Raw genomic sequence first — 16,048 nt, forward strand, 5'->3', positions numbered from 1 at the left:
GAAAAAAAAGCTCAACAGAGACAGGAGAGACAGGGGAGAAAGACTGAAGGAGAGAAAGAGTAAGAAAGAGAAACAATAAAAAAGAGAAAAGGAAAAAAAGACAGATGTAGAGAAAAAGAGAAACAGACAAACAGACAGACAGAAAGAAAGAGGGAACAAAAACAAATGACAGAGAGTGGGGAAGAAATAGCTAAGGTGAAAACGAAAGTAAGAGAGAAAAGGGGTGAAAACAGAGAGAAGAGAGAGAGAGAGAGAGAGAGAGAGAGAGAGAGAGAGAGAGAAAGAAAGAAAGAAAGAAAGAAAGAAAAAGAGAGAGGGAAAGAAAGAGTATGAAAGAGAAAGAGTTAGAAAGAAAGAAAGAAGAGAGAGAGAGGGAGAAATACAGACAGACAGAAAGAAAAAGATGACAGATAGGGAGAAAGAAAGAAATAAAGTGAGAGAAAGAAAGAGAGAAAAGAGGGTGACATGAGAAAGAAAGAGAGAAAAGAGGGTGACAAGTGAAAGAAAAAGAGAAATAAAGAGAAAAGAAAGAAATGGAGGGAAATAAAGAGAACAAAAGAAGAAGAGAGAGAGAAAGAAAGATAAAAAGAGAAAGAAAAAGACAGAGAAAGAAAGCAGAGAGAAGGAGAGAAAAAGAAAGAACTCAAAAGAGACAGAAAAAGAAGGAAAGGCCTACGTTGTAAATATTTTTCTGCCTTTTACCTCTGACATATTTTCTTCTCTTTCAAGTCTTTATTCCACGTTTACCCCGGAGTGTCTAATCTGGCCGCATCCGATCTTTCACAACGTTGATATCAATGACAATAACTCACTGCTTTTGGAGAAAGACCACCTAGAAAGGAAACTACCTATAGATATGGTCCAGACGGCGGCGATCTTCATCATGGCTTTGGTCCTGGAGTTGAAGCGACTGTGCTCGATGGGGTTCCTGATGGCCACGTAGCGGTCCAGGGAGATGGCGCACAGGTGCATGATGGAGGCGGTGGAGAACAGCACGTCCAGGTAGATCCAGATGGGACACAGTGCGCTGGGTAGGGGCCAGGCGTAGTCTGCTTCCGCAACACGCAACACGTCCCAAAAAAAAAACAGGCCCGGATCGTAAGAGACAACATTTCTTAAGAGACAAAATCGCGTCTGAGAGATCCAGCCCGACCCGACCCAGGCCCGCGGGCATCCCAACCCGAGCCCGAACAATTAACTAAATGTGAGGGACCGAAGCTAACCCGAAAATCAGGAGAAAGAAAGATAAAGAAAGAAAGAGAGATGGTAAAAAAAGAGAACAAAAGAAATAGAAAGAAAGAGAAGGAACACAAAGAGGAGAAAGAAAGGGAAAACGAGAGAGAAGGACAGAGAGAAATAAAGAAAAAGAAAGAGGTAGATAAAGAGTAAGAAAGAGAAAGAGTAAGAAAGAAACAAGAGAGGGACAGGCAGACAGACAGACGAAATAAAGAACAAAAATAAATGACACAGAGAGGGAAATAAATAAATAGAGAGAGAGAGAGAGAGAGAGGGAGAGAGAGAGAGAGAGAGAGAGAGAGAGAGAGAGAGAGAGAGAGAAAGAGAGAAAGAAAGAGGGTGAAAAGAAACAAAGAGAAAGATGAAGAAAGAAATAAAGAAAGATGGAAAGAAAGAGAGAACGAAAGAAAAAGAGAAAAAGAATGAAAGAAAGAAAGAAAGAGAGGAAATAGAGAGGACAAAAAGGGGAGGATGAAAGGAAAACAGAGAGAAAGAAAAAGACACAGAGAGAGAAAGACAGAGAAAGACAGAAAAAGAAAAATTAACTAAATGTGAGGGACCGAAGCTAAGCCGAAAATCAGGAAAACAAAGATAAAGAAAGAAAGAGATATAGTAAAAAATGGAAAAAAGAAAGAGAAAGAAATAGAAGGAACACAAACGGGAGAAAGAAAGGGAAAAAGAAAGAAACAAAGAGACAGAGAGAGAGAAGGACAGGGAGAAAGAAAGAGATAGAGGAAGCGTAAGAAAGAGAAAGAGTAAGAAAGAAACAAGAGAGAGACAGGCAGACAGACAGACGAAAGAAAGAACAAAAATAAATGACAGAGAGAGGGAAATAAATAAATAGAGAGAGAGAGAGAGAGAGAGAGAGAGAGAGAAGGTGAAAAGAAACAAAGAGAAAGATGAAGAAAGAAAGAAAGATGGAAAGAAAGAGAGAACGAAATAAAAAGAAAAAGAATAAAAGAAGGAAAGAAAGAAAGAAATAGAGGAAATAGAGAGGACAAAAAGGGGGAGAATGAAAGGAAAACAGAGAAAAGAAAAGGACAGAGAGAGAGAAAGGCCGAGAGAAAGACAGAAAAAGAAAAATTACCTAAATGTGAGGGACCGGAGCTAACCCGAAACTTCATATTTTTAGCTGTGAAGACTCGGGAGGAGAGGTGATTTATGAGAACAAATTAAAGCCTGTCTTTTGTGACAAAATCTAAGCTTATATATCGATGTCTGCACAAGTTACATGACCTGACAATTTACATCATTGACACGTTTTTTTTAAGAGTTGACAGGTCGTGATTGGTGATTCGGGGCACGAACAGCCCTGGTCGCTGATTGGTTCCCTGACTCTTTTTAAACCAGCGGCTTCCAAGAGGCAGCTGTCAGACCGTCCTCAAACCTACGCTTTTGCTAGGCAAGCTCCGTACCCTACGACAATCTCCTGCTTTGTTTTCTCCCGCCTGATTATCTGTTGCCGACCTGTTTCTGGACCTGTTTCTGCCCTGCTCTTCCGACCTGGCCATCGATCTGTTTTTCCCTGTTTCCTGCCTGATACTTGTTGCCGACCTTTTTCTGGACTCGATTACCGCCCTTGCTCCCCTGTACCGGCTACCGACCAGCTTACCTGCCATCAGCTACCCGTGTCCGACAATCATCGGATCGTGGAAGCAAGCACTGCTCTCTATTTCAATAAAATTGACGAACGCTATTGGGTCCTGTCTCCGTTTCTGGATTGTGACGGACGGGAACATTTTAAGGGTGCCCGTCTTTTTTCGGGTTCAGAATTTGGCCGTGAACCACAACAGCGGTGTGTCCTTGAGACTCTAACGAAGCATTTTAAGGGAAAGAGCAGCAGAGAGAATTACAATGAATCACAAGGGGTCGTACACTTTTGATATAGCCAAATTCAAGGACTTTTCAAGCACTTTCAAGGTCATTTTTAAAAGTAGAAATCCAGTGCAACCATTTTTGTTGTTGACTTGGATGACTAAAATAAATTGCTATCTTGCTGCTGGCACATACCTTGTGCTGTTTTAAGCTGTTGCTATCAATGATCTACAATTAACAGGCTGCTGTAAATTGACATGATTTCTGCCATTCTGCTTCAATGATGAAATGATCTGCATTTATAGAGCGCTTTTCAAGTCAATGACTTCGCAAAGCGCTTTACAGTGTGCTTCACATTTCCCAATAGCGGCCTTGCAGCCATATAAGGCGCTAACCTGCTTATTGGGGGTATTGGGGGTTCAGTGTCTTACCCAAGGACACTTCGACATGTAACACGGACAAGCCGGGATTCGAACTGGGATCCCTTAATCCTAAAACGATCGCTCTACCTCCTGAGCTACTGCCGCCCCTAGCAGCTCTGCTACATCACACTTGTTTACTAAGACATAATGGGAAAGTATTGGGTAGTAATTGAGTACAACAGGGAAGACAAATCAAGGAAGTACTGTTTTTTATAAAAAAAATTGATGATATTGATCGCTCTGAAGCTGAGTGCCTTGCATTTTTCTAATCTTAGAAAGAGAGAGAGAAAGAGAGAAAGAGGGTGAAAAGAAACAAAGAGAAAGATGAAGAAAGAAAGAAAGATGGAAAGAAAGAGAGAACGAAAGAAAAAGAGAAAAAGAATGAAAGAAAGAAAGAAAGAGAGGAAATAGAGAGGACAAAAAGGGGGAGGATGAAAGGAAAACAGAGAGAAAGAAAAAGACAGAGAGAGAGAAAGACAGAGAAAGACAGAAAAAGAAAAATTAACTAAATGTGAGGGACCGAAGCTAAGCCGAAAATCAGGAAAACAAAGATAAAGAAAGAAAGAGATATAGTAAAAAATGGAAAAAAGAAAGAGAAAGAAATAGAAGGAACACAAAGGGGAGAAAGAAAGGGAAAAAGAGAGAAACAAAGAGACAGAGAGAGAGAAGGACAGAGAGAAAGAAAGAGATTGAGGAAGCGTAAGAAAGAGAAAGAGTAAGAAAGAAACAAGAGAGAGACAGGCAGACAGACAGACGAAAGAAAGAACAAAAATAAATGACAGAGAGAGGGAAATAAATAGAGAGAGAGAGAAAGATAGAGAGAGAGAAAGAGAGAGAGAAAGAGGGTGAAAAGAAAGAAAGAGAAAGATGAAGAAAGAAAGAAAGAAAGAAAGATGGAACGAAAGAGAGAACGAAAGAAAAAGAGAAAAAGAATGTAAGAAAGAAAAAAATAGAGGAAATAGAGAGGACAAAAAGGGGGAGGATGAAAGGAAAACAGAGAGAAAGAAAAAGACAGAGAGAGAGAAAGACAGAAAAAGACAGAAAAAGAAAAATCAGGAAAACAAAGATAAAGAAAGAAGGAGATATAGTAAAAAATGGAAAAAAGAAAGAGAAAGAAATAGAAGGAACACAAAGGGGAGAAAGAAAGGGAAAAAGAGAGAAACAAAGAGACAGAGAGAGAGAAGGACAGAGAGAAAGAAAGAGATAGAGGAAGCGTAAGAAAGAGAAAGAGTAAGAAAGAAACAAGAGAGAGACAGGCAGACAGACAGACGAAAGAAAGAACAAAAATAAATGACAGAGAGAGGGAAATAAATAGAGAGAGAGAGAAAGATAGAGAGAGAGAAAGAGAGAAAGAGGGCAAAAAGAAACAAAGAGAAAGATGAAGAAAGAAAGAAAGAAAGAAAGATGGAAAGAAAGAGAGAACGAAAGAAAAAGAGAAAAAGAATGAAAGAAAGAAATAGAGGAAATAGAGAGGACATAAAGGAGGAGGATGAAAGGAAAACAGAGAGAAAGAAAAAGACAGAGAGAGAGAAAGACAGAAAAAGACTCTGATCATTTGCTTTTTTGTCGACTTATTTGAATTTCTATGAGTGATTTTCAGAGAATCCGTATCTAAATTGGTTAAAATAGAATTGTATAGAATAGAAATAGAAATAGAAATAGAATAGTTTTTGCATCTTAGTATGTATTTATAGCACTCGATTTAATATTTTCATTTTTTTATTTTATTGTTTTATATTTTAAGGTATTTTGTTTGTTGTTCGACTATAAACCTGTTTTGTGTCTAAATAGCTAAAATAGTTTTGTATTTTACCATTTTTATTGTGAATATTTTAATTTATATTGTTTTTCAGGGATCGCCTGCAAAAAATACTAATTACTAAATAATTTGGTGCATAAAAACTTTAATATTATTGCTAATATACCTTTAAAAAAAAAAAAAAAAAACGTCTCTTCTCAGTGAGCCGAGCCAACAGAGCCGGTTTCCTAAATAGAGCTGTCCACTTGGATGCGAAGAGTAGGGCGCGGTGACGCTTCACATAATGAGTAAGAGAAGGCGTCATTTTTACAACCTTTTTAAAAAAAATATATATATTTATTGGGTGGTCTATAGCAGTGTCTGAAACTCATGAGAAAAAGTTAGCGGACACTAGGGGGCAGACAACTCTGAAAAGTTGCCTGCCCGGCCATAAAGTTGACTGCAACACTTTAAAAATTAAGTTGACTATAAATCTACTTCTAACATTCATTGCATGTACCGTATTTTCCGCACTATAGGGCGCATGGGGTTATAGGGCGCACCCCCCAAAAATAGTTTTTGGTCCTATATCTTCCATACATAAGGCGCACCGGATTATAAGGCGCTACAATGGGAACGTCGACAAAACAGTCGGATGATTCAGTCCAACTTATTACCCCCTTAACATTCCCAAAGCTTGCAAAGAAGCAAATACGTGTCGAGAACACGTGCGGATGTGGTGTCCGTACGATGTCACTCAAATGCATCGTTCCATCATTCGGAAGGTTAAAGTCTTGGAATTCAAGAAATGCCAACTATTCCTTAGTTTCTATTTTCACTCGCAAGTTTACTTTGCATATGACAATAAACACTTGGAATTGAGTTTAATTCAAAAATAGACACTCCATTCCATCCATTATCTGCACCGCTTATCACAGAAACATCGAGTTCATTCTAAAACAAGATACAGGGATAATATATAGCCGGAGTAGCTCACCGAAGTCGTTGTGTTCAATAATAATGTGCAGCCAATGTCCTCTTATATCCGTGAGGGTAGTAAATCCAGGAGAATAAAATATTTACAAATACAAAATAGTAAAAAAATGCTTTCTGTATGCCATCAAACCCCGTGCTATACGCATTCATCTTTTTCGGCCAATTGCAGGCTTTGTTTTGCCGCTTCAGCCAATGCCAGCCTGTAAATGATAAAAAGGATCCGTCCCTTGACCTCCGAATAACTTTAGCCAATAGTGATCCATTCAAATGATGATTGACAGATTGGTTAGCCAATGAAACGCCGGTAAATAAATCCCAGCATACACCGCGGACTACTTGGCGTTCGGGGGAAAATCTAGTCGGCGGCTGCAAGTTAGTTGCAAGACTTTTCGACTTAATAATGATCCATAAATAAGGCGCACTATACTATAAGGTGCATGGTCAGCTTTTGAAAAAAATAAAGGCTTTTAGGTGCGCCTTATAGTGCGGAAAATACGGTACCTTTACCTTTTGTAGCGTCATCAATTTTGTTTGCTTCTTTTGAATCTTTTGTCTGGGGCTGGGGTATTGGCTTAATTCCTCACCACTTCTCCATTTTTTTGTGTTCTCTGTGCGTCTACTTTGGAAAATGATATGCAAATTCACGACCTTATAAGGCTCGGGAAAGTCCGGAAGCACGAAGTAATTTGATGCAGGCTTCTGATTGGCTGCCGAGTATGCAAATTGCCAAACGAACCGAAATTCCGAAGTTTTCGAACCGAACGATGATTTCAAAATCGGAATAAAGAAAACGTTTGATTTGTAAATAAAAATATATATATATTTTTTTTTAAAGTTGTTGGCCACCCGGGCGGAGAATTTTTATAAGTTGTACACCCGACGTAAAAGATGTTATTTCAGACACCGTCTATAGAGTCAGACTGCCAAGAAACATGGCAATGGTAACAATTTCAAAATTTTCAAGCACTTCACCCAAATTCAAGCATTTTTCTGACCTTGAAAACACAACATTGAAATTCAAGCATTTTCAAGGATTTCAAGCACCCATACGAACCCTGGAGACAGGAGTTTTTTGAATTGAAATTGCGAGAGTTCAGTACAGTACGTGTTTTGATGAGGCGACTTCTATTATTTTAGTATTTTTATAAACATATATGTATCCTTCTGACATTTTAAGACCTAACCCGTGAAGGATTTTATACATTTGACTATAAAGCATTTTGTACGATCAAATACAAATGACATTTAAATGCAAAAGATATTCACTGGCTGAGCTGTGGGGCGAAGTCAATGCAACCTTGTGAAGGATGATGGGAACTGGGACAAGGGCTGATATGATAATCAGCACTTCCCGAGGCAAGAGGGGCCCTGGTGACGCAGAGACGCTCGGGGTCCAGACATCGAGGCGAGGGGGCTTTCCCGGCACGCCCACGGGAGGAGCCGGCACACCAGCTGGCGAAGAAACGTGGGTCGGGAGAAGATCGAGAGGGAGAATCGAGAGAGGAGGCTTGACGGAGACTCAAGCGACACTAATTCGGCTAATTCGATGGAGTTCACTTAGTTAAATTCCCATCTCATCTCATCAGCCCATCCCAGCAATCATCGGGCAGTGGGCAGGGGACACCCTGGACTGGTTTCCGGCCAATCGCAGGGCACACGGGGACAGACAACTCACTCGCTCAGTCACACCTAGGGACAATTTGGACCGGCCAATTCACCTGAAATGCATTTCTTTGGAATGTGGGAGGAAACCGGAGTGCCCGGAGGAAACCCACGCAAGCACGGGGAGAACATACAAACTCCGCACAGGAAGTCTGGAGCTGGATTTGAACCCACGACAGGTTCCCATGACATGAACTGTGCCGCACAAGCCGCCGTGCTGCCCACTTAGTTAAATTGTTTAAGAAATAACTAATTCGAACAATTCGGTAAATTTTTAATATAAAATTCCTAACACCAGGCTAAAATTCTAGTCGGGTCTGGATCGGGATTAGGATTTAAGGTCTAATCTGATTGGATTAGAAATCGGGGTAATGCTACAGCAGACTCACCATAAAGGATGTTGATGAGAGATATGGGCATGACCAAGATGCCCACCAACATGTCCGCCACCGCCAAAGACCTCAGGAAGAAATTGGTAGCGTTCTGAAGTTTCTTCTCCAGAGAAACGGCGAGGATGACCAGGATATTCCCTCCCACCGTCAGAGCGATGATGACCAGGATGAGAAGCGCCGGCCAGTTCTTCTCATTAACGGCCGAGCCGGTCACCCCTTCCCGAGTCAGGTTGTCCACACCGAAGCTCATGGCTGCCGCGTTGCCGTTGGAGACACCGGCCTCCGCCAGGCTCTGGTTGAGCTCCAGGGAGATGTTCCTCAGCCAGATAATCCATCCCGTGACCGCCGGGGAGGCGGTTGCGGTCCCGAAACTGCCCAGGGGGGCTGTCGCCAGGCCGCCCATCCCCGAGGAGGAGAGCCTTAACCCGTCCGAGGTCGGAGAGGCATCAAAGGAGACTTACTTGACCAGTTTGGAGAGAACTCTGGAGATCAAGAGGAGCGGGGAACTAATCATTTTTGGTGTAGGTCCAACTTCCATTTCAGGAGGTCTCAACGAGAAAACCACAGCTCCAGTACTGTCCTTCGGTCTTCATGGTGCTAGGTTTCCATGCTTGGAAGGTGGTTTTCAAGCTGGGGTGGATCTGAAACAATACATAAAAGACCATAAAGCACAGGTGTGAAACAGGCGGCCCGCGGGGCAGATCAGGCCCGCTAAGGGATTGAATCCGGCCCGCGAGACAACACTCAAAGAAGCGCAAGAGAAAAACAAACTGCAGGTTGAAATAGGTCAAATTGATGTTGCCAAAAAAAGGTGCCTCGAACAAAAACACTGTACTTGTATTTTTTTCTCTCTGTCTCGCTCTCTCTCTCTGTCTCTCTCTCTCTCTCTCTCTCTCTCTCTCTAACCCCCCCCCTCTTTTCCACCCCTTTTCTCCCACTCTCTGTCTCTGTCTCTTTCACTCTCTGTGTCTCTCTTTTTCTCTTCCTTTGTTACTCTTTGTCCCTTTCTCTCTCTCTCTCTCTCTCTCTCTCTCTCTCTCTCTCCCTAACCCCCCCTCTTTTCCACCCCTTTTCTCCCACTCTCTGTCTCTGTCTCTTTCACTCTCTGTGTCTCTCTTTTTCACTTCCTTTGTTACTCTTTGTCCCTTTCTCTCTCTCTCTCTCTCTCTCTCTCTCTCCCTCCTTCTTTTCCACCCCTTTTCTCCCACTCTCTGTCTCTGTCTTGTTCACTCTCTGTGTCTCTCTTTTTCTCTTCCTTTGTTACTTTTTGTCTCTCTCTCTCTCTTTCTTTCTCTCTCTCTCTCTCTCTCTCCCCCTCTTTTTCACCACTTTTCTCCCACTCTCTGTCTTTGTCTCTTTCTCTCTCTGTGTCCTTTAACCTCTTTAGCCCTAACTTCCTTTTTCCCTTTTCTCTTTTCTCTTTTTCTCTTCCTACCCTTTGAGCTTTCTTTCTCTTTTCTGTCTTTCTATTTCTCTTTGGATTTCTTTCTTCCGCTCCCTTTTTTTCCCCCTCTCTTACAACTTCTCTTTTTATCTCTTGTTTCTCACGCTCTCTGCCTCTCTCTTTTTCTTTGTCCCGCTCTCTCTCCTTTTCCCTCCCTCTTTCTCTTATTTCGTTATCTCTCTTTTTCTTTCTCTTTATTCTACTAGTCCGGCACCCAAACAGAAAATGAGTTTGACACCCCTGGCATAAAGCCTCTGGCATTGTCTACACCAGGCACTGTATTCAGGCGAGCAGTTTTCAGCCCTTCACATTTTTTTTGCATCATGTGACCATTCAAGATGGAAACTACCACAAAGCCACATAGCACCTCCAAAAATTAACCAGTATAGTTATCCCTTTTACTACTGTCCCTAAGGATAAGACAAAAGAGGGCTGTGTCGCATAGTATACGGTCCAAGTTCTATATTTCTAGATGTCGACGTCAGGAAACTTTCCAAGAACCCACAATGAACCATACTGGACCAAATTCCATTTGCTTGTCATTGTTCCTTGAGGATTAAAGGTAACTCCAGTGACTGGACAATGCCAAGGACTTAGCTTAATGTGAGAGAAAAACATGAATTCATGTGAGTGCTGGTATAGAGGAGCCAAAATGCATGTATGCCATTGACTGTTATTCTTGATTTGTCCATGGGGTGGTGCACATTAATTTGGTGGTGTATAAAGTCGAGTTTATTTGTGATGCCCTTAATCACAGGACGTCTCCAAGGGCTGGACAGACTACAGAGTACCAATATACCATACCCTAAAACTTATATGAGAGAAAGGAAAACCACAGATCTATCTATCCATCTATCTAGACATCCATCCACCTACCTACCTACCTACCTACATTCCTTCCTTCCATGATTACCCAAGTGGAGCCACCTGGGGTAATCATGTGGCGCGCTGGAATGTGCTTCCTGATTGGTTAATGCTCCCTTTTTAAACGCGTTACGCGGAGAACTCTTGGTCTGAGGATTACTTCTGTACCCCGTAAGACTCTCCCGATTACCTGTGCCTTCTTGTTTACCTGATTCTGCCTGCCTGCCTCCGATCCGACCTGCTTCCGTCCCACGCTACGATCTTCTCTTCAGTCCCGGTAAACTCGACCTGCTTCCGTCCCACGCTACGATTGGCTACGTGTCCCGAAGTTGTCTTCACGGCGTTGCTGCTGACGTTCGACGGTCATCGCGTCTCCCGCTAACCCTGTACGCTTCCCCAAATAAAAGACTTGTAACGAACGCTCTGAGTCTCCTGCTCTGTTCTGGTCCGCCCTGACACCTTCCTTCCTTCCTTCCTCCCTTCCTCCCTTCCTCCCTTCCTCCCTTCCTCCCTTCCTCCCTTCCTCCCTTCCTCCCTTCCTCCCTTCCTCCCTTCCTCCCTTCCTCCCTTCCTCCCTTCCTTCCTTCCTTCCTCCCTTGGTGATATCCCTCAAGAGGGGTGACCGACAGCAAGACAAACACATACAATAACAAAGAAAATAAAAGGGAAAAATAAATAGCAAAAAAACACACAAAATGTTTGGGACCATGGCCAATCCAAATGCCCAAACAACCAAACAAGTTAGGCACCTGGGCACCTTTAGTTGGTCATGCTTTCGTCCCTCCAGATGAAACGGGACACCAGAAAGCGGCCGTGTCACTCGGGTCAGGGTGACACAACACACTCTTTTGTTCAATGGCAGGGCCCGACAGCTTTCGCTGGTTTACCCCTGCCACATCATACAGGTGCCCTGCCCATCCCTTAGAACACGCCCAAACATCCCACTATCCTTTTACGACACCTCTCCACTCATTCCTATCACCAGCAAAAGCACTACCTTCCACTAGATTTAGACCTCTTTCCTGCAGATCACTCATAACACCATCCATCCACGTCAATGGCGGCCTTCCTCTTGGTCTCCTTCCATTGACTTCTGCTCTGTAGATCCTCTTCAACATTGGCTCCTCATCCATCCTCTCCATGTGTCCAAACCAACCGAGTACTCTCTTATCCACACGCTTGCTCAGTTCCACTACTACTCCAGTTCTGTCTCCCACAATTTCATTCTTCAATCTATCCAATCTTGTCACTCCTAACATACTCCTCAAACACTTCATCTCAAAAACATTCCATTTCCTTCTTAAATCTGCGGGCCGCCAAGTCTCTGCACCATACAACACAGTCTGCACAATCACACTCTCATACAGTCCCTTCTTCACATCCATACTCATACTCTTGTTGCTCATCACTCTCCTCAGAGCACCCAAAACCTTGCTTCCTTGATTGACTCCGTGCAATACCTCGCACTCCATTCCACCAACTGCAGCCACATCACAACCCAAGTACCTAAAGCTTCCGACTTCTTCCAGTACTTGTCCATGCAACCTTATTTCTAACGCCATGCCCACTCCATCGCGTGAACACTTCATCACCTTACTCTTCCCAACATCTACACATAACTGACGCCTATCACATACTCTTCCAAACTCCGTTACCGACCTTCTCAATGTTTCCTCAGAATCAGCCACAAGCGCTGCGTCATCTGCAAACAACTGACTTACCTGCCACACCGTTCCACTTTTAAGCATCATCTCTACACCTCTGCCAAATACTCTTGCATTCACCTCTCTCACCAGGCCATCCATTAAACAGCCATGGTGACATCACACACCCCTGTCTCACACCGGTCAACACAGGGAACCACTCACTTGTCTCACTCCCTACGCTTACTCATGCTGTTCATATAAAAACTCTTCAATGCTACCAACAACTTTCCTCCCACTCCATACATTACCATCACTTGCCACAACGTCTCTCTATCAACTCTGTCATACGCCTGTTCCAGGTCCATGAAATCCAAATAAACATCCTTAACTTTTGCAAAATATCGTACTGCAAACACCTGATCCACATATCCTCTTCCTTTCCTGAAACCACTCTGCTCCTCCATCACCACCCTTTTTGTTCTTTCTCTCACTCTCTCAATCAAGACTCTTCCATACCTCTCGAATTGCTACATATCTGACCCGGAAAGGGAAAAAGTTTTGACTCCTAAGCTGCGCTATGCGGAAGCTGAATCGTTGTTGTCCCTTGGGGCTCGTATATCTTTTGTAATCGCCGTTTAAGAGACTAAGTAGAATAAATCAACAGGAAGTAACTCCAGTCACTGTCAGGTAATCTTCCCTCTAAGCTGCGTGTGTGCGCAATTGCGCACTACCCAGAGCTTTTCCGCGCACAAGAAAATCTAGCCAGCTCACAAAAATCAGGGCTCGAAATTGCTCATTAAGAAGCCGATTAAGTCAAAGTTACAGTGCATGAAGGTCAAAATACACGGGTTCCCATGACGCTGTGTTCTAAATGCCGTATTTGGAAGTCGAGGTCGAAGTAGAACGAAGTTGAGTCAAGTCAGTAGAGTTTTTCGAGAACCGGCTTCTTTGGCTCGGCTCACTAAAAAGAACCGGCTCTTTCGGGTCCCAAACGGCTCTTCAGGTTGTTTTTGCTTCTTTAATCCCTACACGACCAAATATTATGTAAAATTGTGCACAAAATGACTTAAAGGAAGGGGAGGAAATAGAACAAAAAAGAAAAAAATACCAACATGAAAAAGTAGTGAAAAGCTGAGGAAAAAAAGAAAAGGAAGAGAAAAAAGAAGGAAACATTCAGGAAAAGCCAGAAAAAAAGGAAAGTAAGAAACAAAGGAAAAAAAAGTAAATAGAGAACTAAAAGAAAAAAGTAACAGCCCGGAAAAAATAAACACAATGAGATTTTTTTAAAGGAATAAAAAAAAATAGAAAAAAACACGGAAAAAGAAGAAAAAGTTTGTGTTGCAGTCAAATAATTTCCAATGATATCAAGTCAATCTTGTTGCCAACATAGTGCTTCCACTAAAAAAATGCGATTAAATACAGTTGTGTACCGTGCAACCGACTAAATAAACCCCCAAAAATGTTAGTATTATGCGACAAAAGATACCAGGAAAAAAAATGGAAATCTTGTGAAAGACTTGTAAAAAAAATGACATTTGTAGGCCGTACAACCTTTGCAATAGTACATGAGTCAATTCATTCAAAAGAGAAAAATCATTTTGCACTGCCGGAAACTCAGCAAAATGTAACGTGATGTAAAGTTTTGGACATGTTTGATAATGGATTAGTTGCCACACTGGGGATTGCTGTTGCTAGCTGTTGTTTCAAGCGTTGCTCACCGACTTTGTGTGAACGCTCAGACCTGTAAGGAAAATTACAGGGAACATTACTGTCTGATAACGTCGAGCACCAATAACTCAGAAATTCTGAGACTGCTGCCGGAGTAGAAACCCTTAATTGGGAGAAGACATCGGGAGAGCCAGGAAACCGGATAACGACATAAAATGGTGTCCATTAGGTTTTTAGCCTGGCTGATTTAATCAAGTGGATTCCAGCGAAGTAACTTGGGCTTCTATGGTGTCATGGTTTTAAAAAAACAAGCGGCAGGTAACTGGAGCCAAGGTAATTATAGAGTGAAGCTTTCTCGCTCTTTAAAACAAAATCGAAACTTCAGCATTAGGAATCCTAGGCTTAGTAGAGCCGAATGCAACAGAAAAAAACTTGATCATTTATAAAAAAAATATATATATTTGTCACAAATCAGAACGGAGGCAGGAGGCAGGAAGGGAGAACTCATTTGCGTTAACAATTAGTACTTTTATTTAGCAAAATAAAAGACGTCCAACTCTCAGGGACAAACAAAACAAAAACAGGCTTACAGGCAAACAGGAACTAAGACCAGGGAATACTCACAAAACAAGTTTTAACTCAAAACGTGCAAACACAGGTTTCTTCCGACTCAAACAAAACAGGACAGAGCAAAACAGAACAGAAAATGTAAATGGACCAACACCCGCAATACCCACAACCCACCCTTAAGTAGCACACACGCAAATTAGCTGATCTACTGCAGCCGTGCCCAGGGGGCGGGGCCAGCCGGTCGCCACGGCGACCATGCTGGACACGACAATATTTTGAAGGTGTTCATCAAAATGGGCCACTGAGTATGTTTTTCGCCATAACTTGAGTTTTCCAGCAGTATTAAGTTTATTATTTAATCATCACGGCATTATTTTAATAATAATATTACTCATTTAGTTGTTATAAACGCACTTATTGTCACGGTTGCCATGGCGCCCAATTGGCTCCGCGCATGCGGCGCCAGCTGCGGCTCATTGACAGGTTGGCTTTCCGTCTTTTTGAGCTCTCGTTTTTCCTTTGTCAGTCCGTCAAAGAACCTCTGCCACGCAAGACGTGGGTTCTGACTCGGTCCTGTTTTCCTGTTGGTATTTCCTGTTCCCGTTTATTTTGTCCTGTTTAATTTCGTTTTCCAGTTTTGTTTCTGTCTATTTTTGTCCTGTTTATTATTCTCTCCAGTTTTTGTTCCCATCTAGTTTGTTCTGTTTATTTCAAGATCCTGTTTCATCAAGAACCTCTGCCCCGCAGGACGTGGGTTCTGACTCAGTCCTGTTTTCCTGTTGGTTTTTCCTGTCCGGTATTGTTCCCGTTTATTTTGTCCTGTTAAATATCGGTTTCCAGTTTCGTTCCTGTCTATTTTTGTCCTCTTTATTATTCTCTCCAGTTTTTGTTCCCATCTAGTTTGTTCTGTTTATTTCAAGATCCTGTTTCATTATCAATCCTGTCTGTCCCGTCCTGTCCGGTATCAACCCTATCTGTCCGATATCAACTCGGGCAATTTGAATCGATCTCTGGCTTCCTGTCTTTCCACGCCAGACCGTTGCCTGTGTGAGAACGTCATGCGTTTTGTGGGCTCCTAAGCTGTCCTCAGAGGGAACCCTGGTTCCCACGGGCACCACGTTGGAGACCCCTGGAATAGAGGGTATAGTCTGAAGATCTTGTAAAAATAATGCTATGAAGTAGATTTTTTACAGACAAACGTGACGGAAAGGTGGTGCAACCACTTATATTATCATGAATTCGAGCAGGCGCCAAAATGATCAATCATGTTTCCTTGGTGCCGTGCTGTTTCCTCCATAAACGGGCAGTGCTGTTGCATCCGGTGGTGCTATGTGTGCATGGAGATTTATGTTTTCTTTGCTTTTATTCCTGAAAGTGAGCTCATGACTTGTCCTGAAACTTAAAACCCAACGGGAGATCTTATGTTTGCATCCTCCCTCTGTCCCTGCAGATGGTTTCGGGATTTATACAGTTTTTATACAAAACCGGGCTGCGGAGAGTTCATATAGAGTTTTTTAGTATTACTGTAGTTGTACTTTTTGGGTATTTTTCTTGTGTTTTTCTTGTACTGTATTGCTATAGTATTTCCATTGTGG

The 16,048-nt window shown here is 42.4% G+C and overlaps 1 protein-coding gene across 2 annotated transcripts in view; it reads right to left on the reverse strand.

The window, feature by feature from the left end:
* Positions 1-16,048, reverse strand: part of htr2cl1 (5-hydroxytryptamine (serotonin) receptor 2C, G protein-coupled-like 1) — a 118,577-nt gene that overhangs the window by 11,212 nt on the left and 91,317 nt on the right. For both annotated transcript variants that reach the window (XM_088348515.1, XM_088348514.1), the window contains exons 3-4: positions 8,259-8,902; positions 849-1,049 (exon numbers count right to left, since the gene is read on the reverse strand). In XM_088348515.1, coding sequence (XP_088204641.1) covers positions 849-1,049; positions 8,259-8,664 — 607 coding nt within the window. In that variant the 5' untranslated portion in view covers positions 8,665-8,902. The remainder of the gene's footprint in view (positions 1-848; positions 1,050-8,258; positions 8,903-16,048) is intronic.

Source organism: Urocampus carinirostris, chromosome 11 (assembly GCF_059441175.1).
Source record: "Urocampus carinirostris isolate Australia breed hairy pipefish chromosome 11, RoL_Ucar_1.0, whole genome shotgun sequence".
Taxonomy (NCBI): Eukaryota; Metazoa; Chordata; class Actinopteri; order Syngnathiformes; family Syngnathidae; genus Urocampus; species Urocampus carinirostris.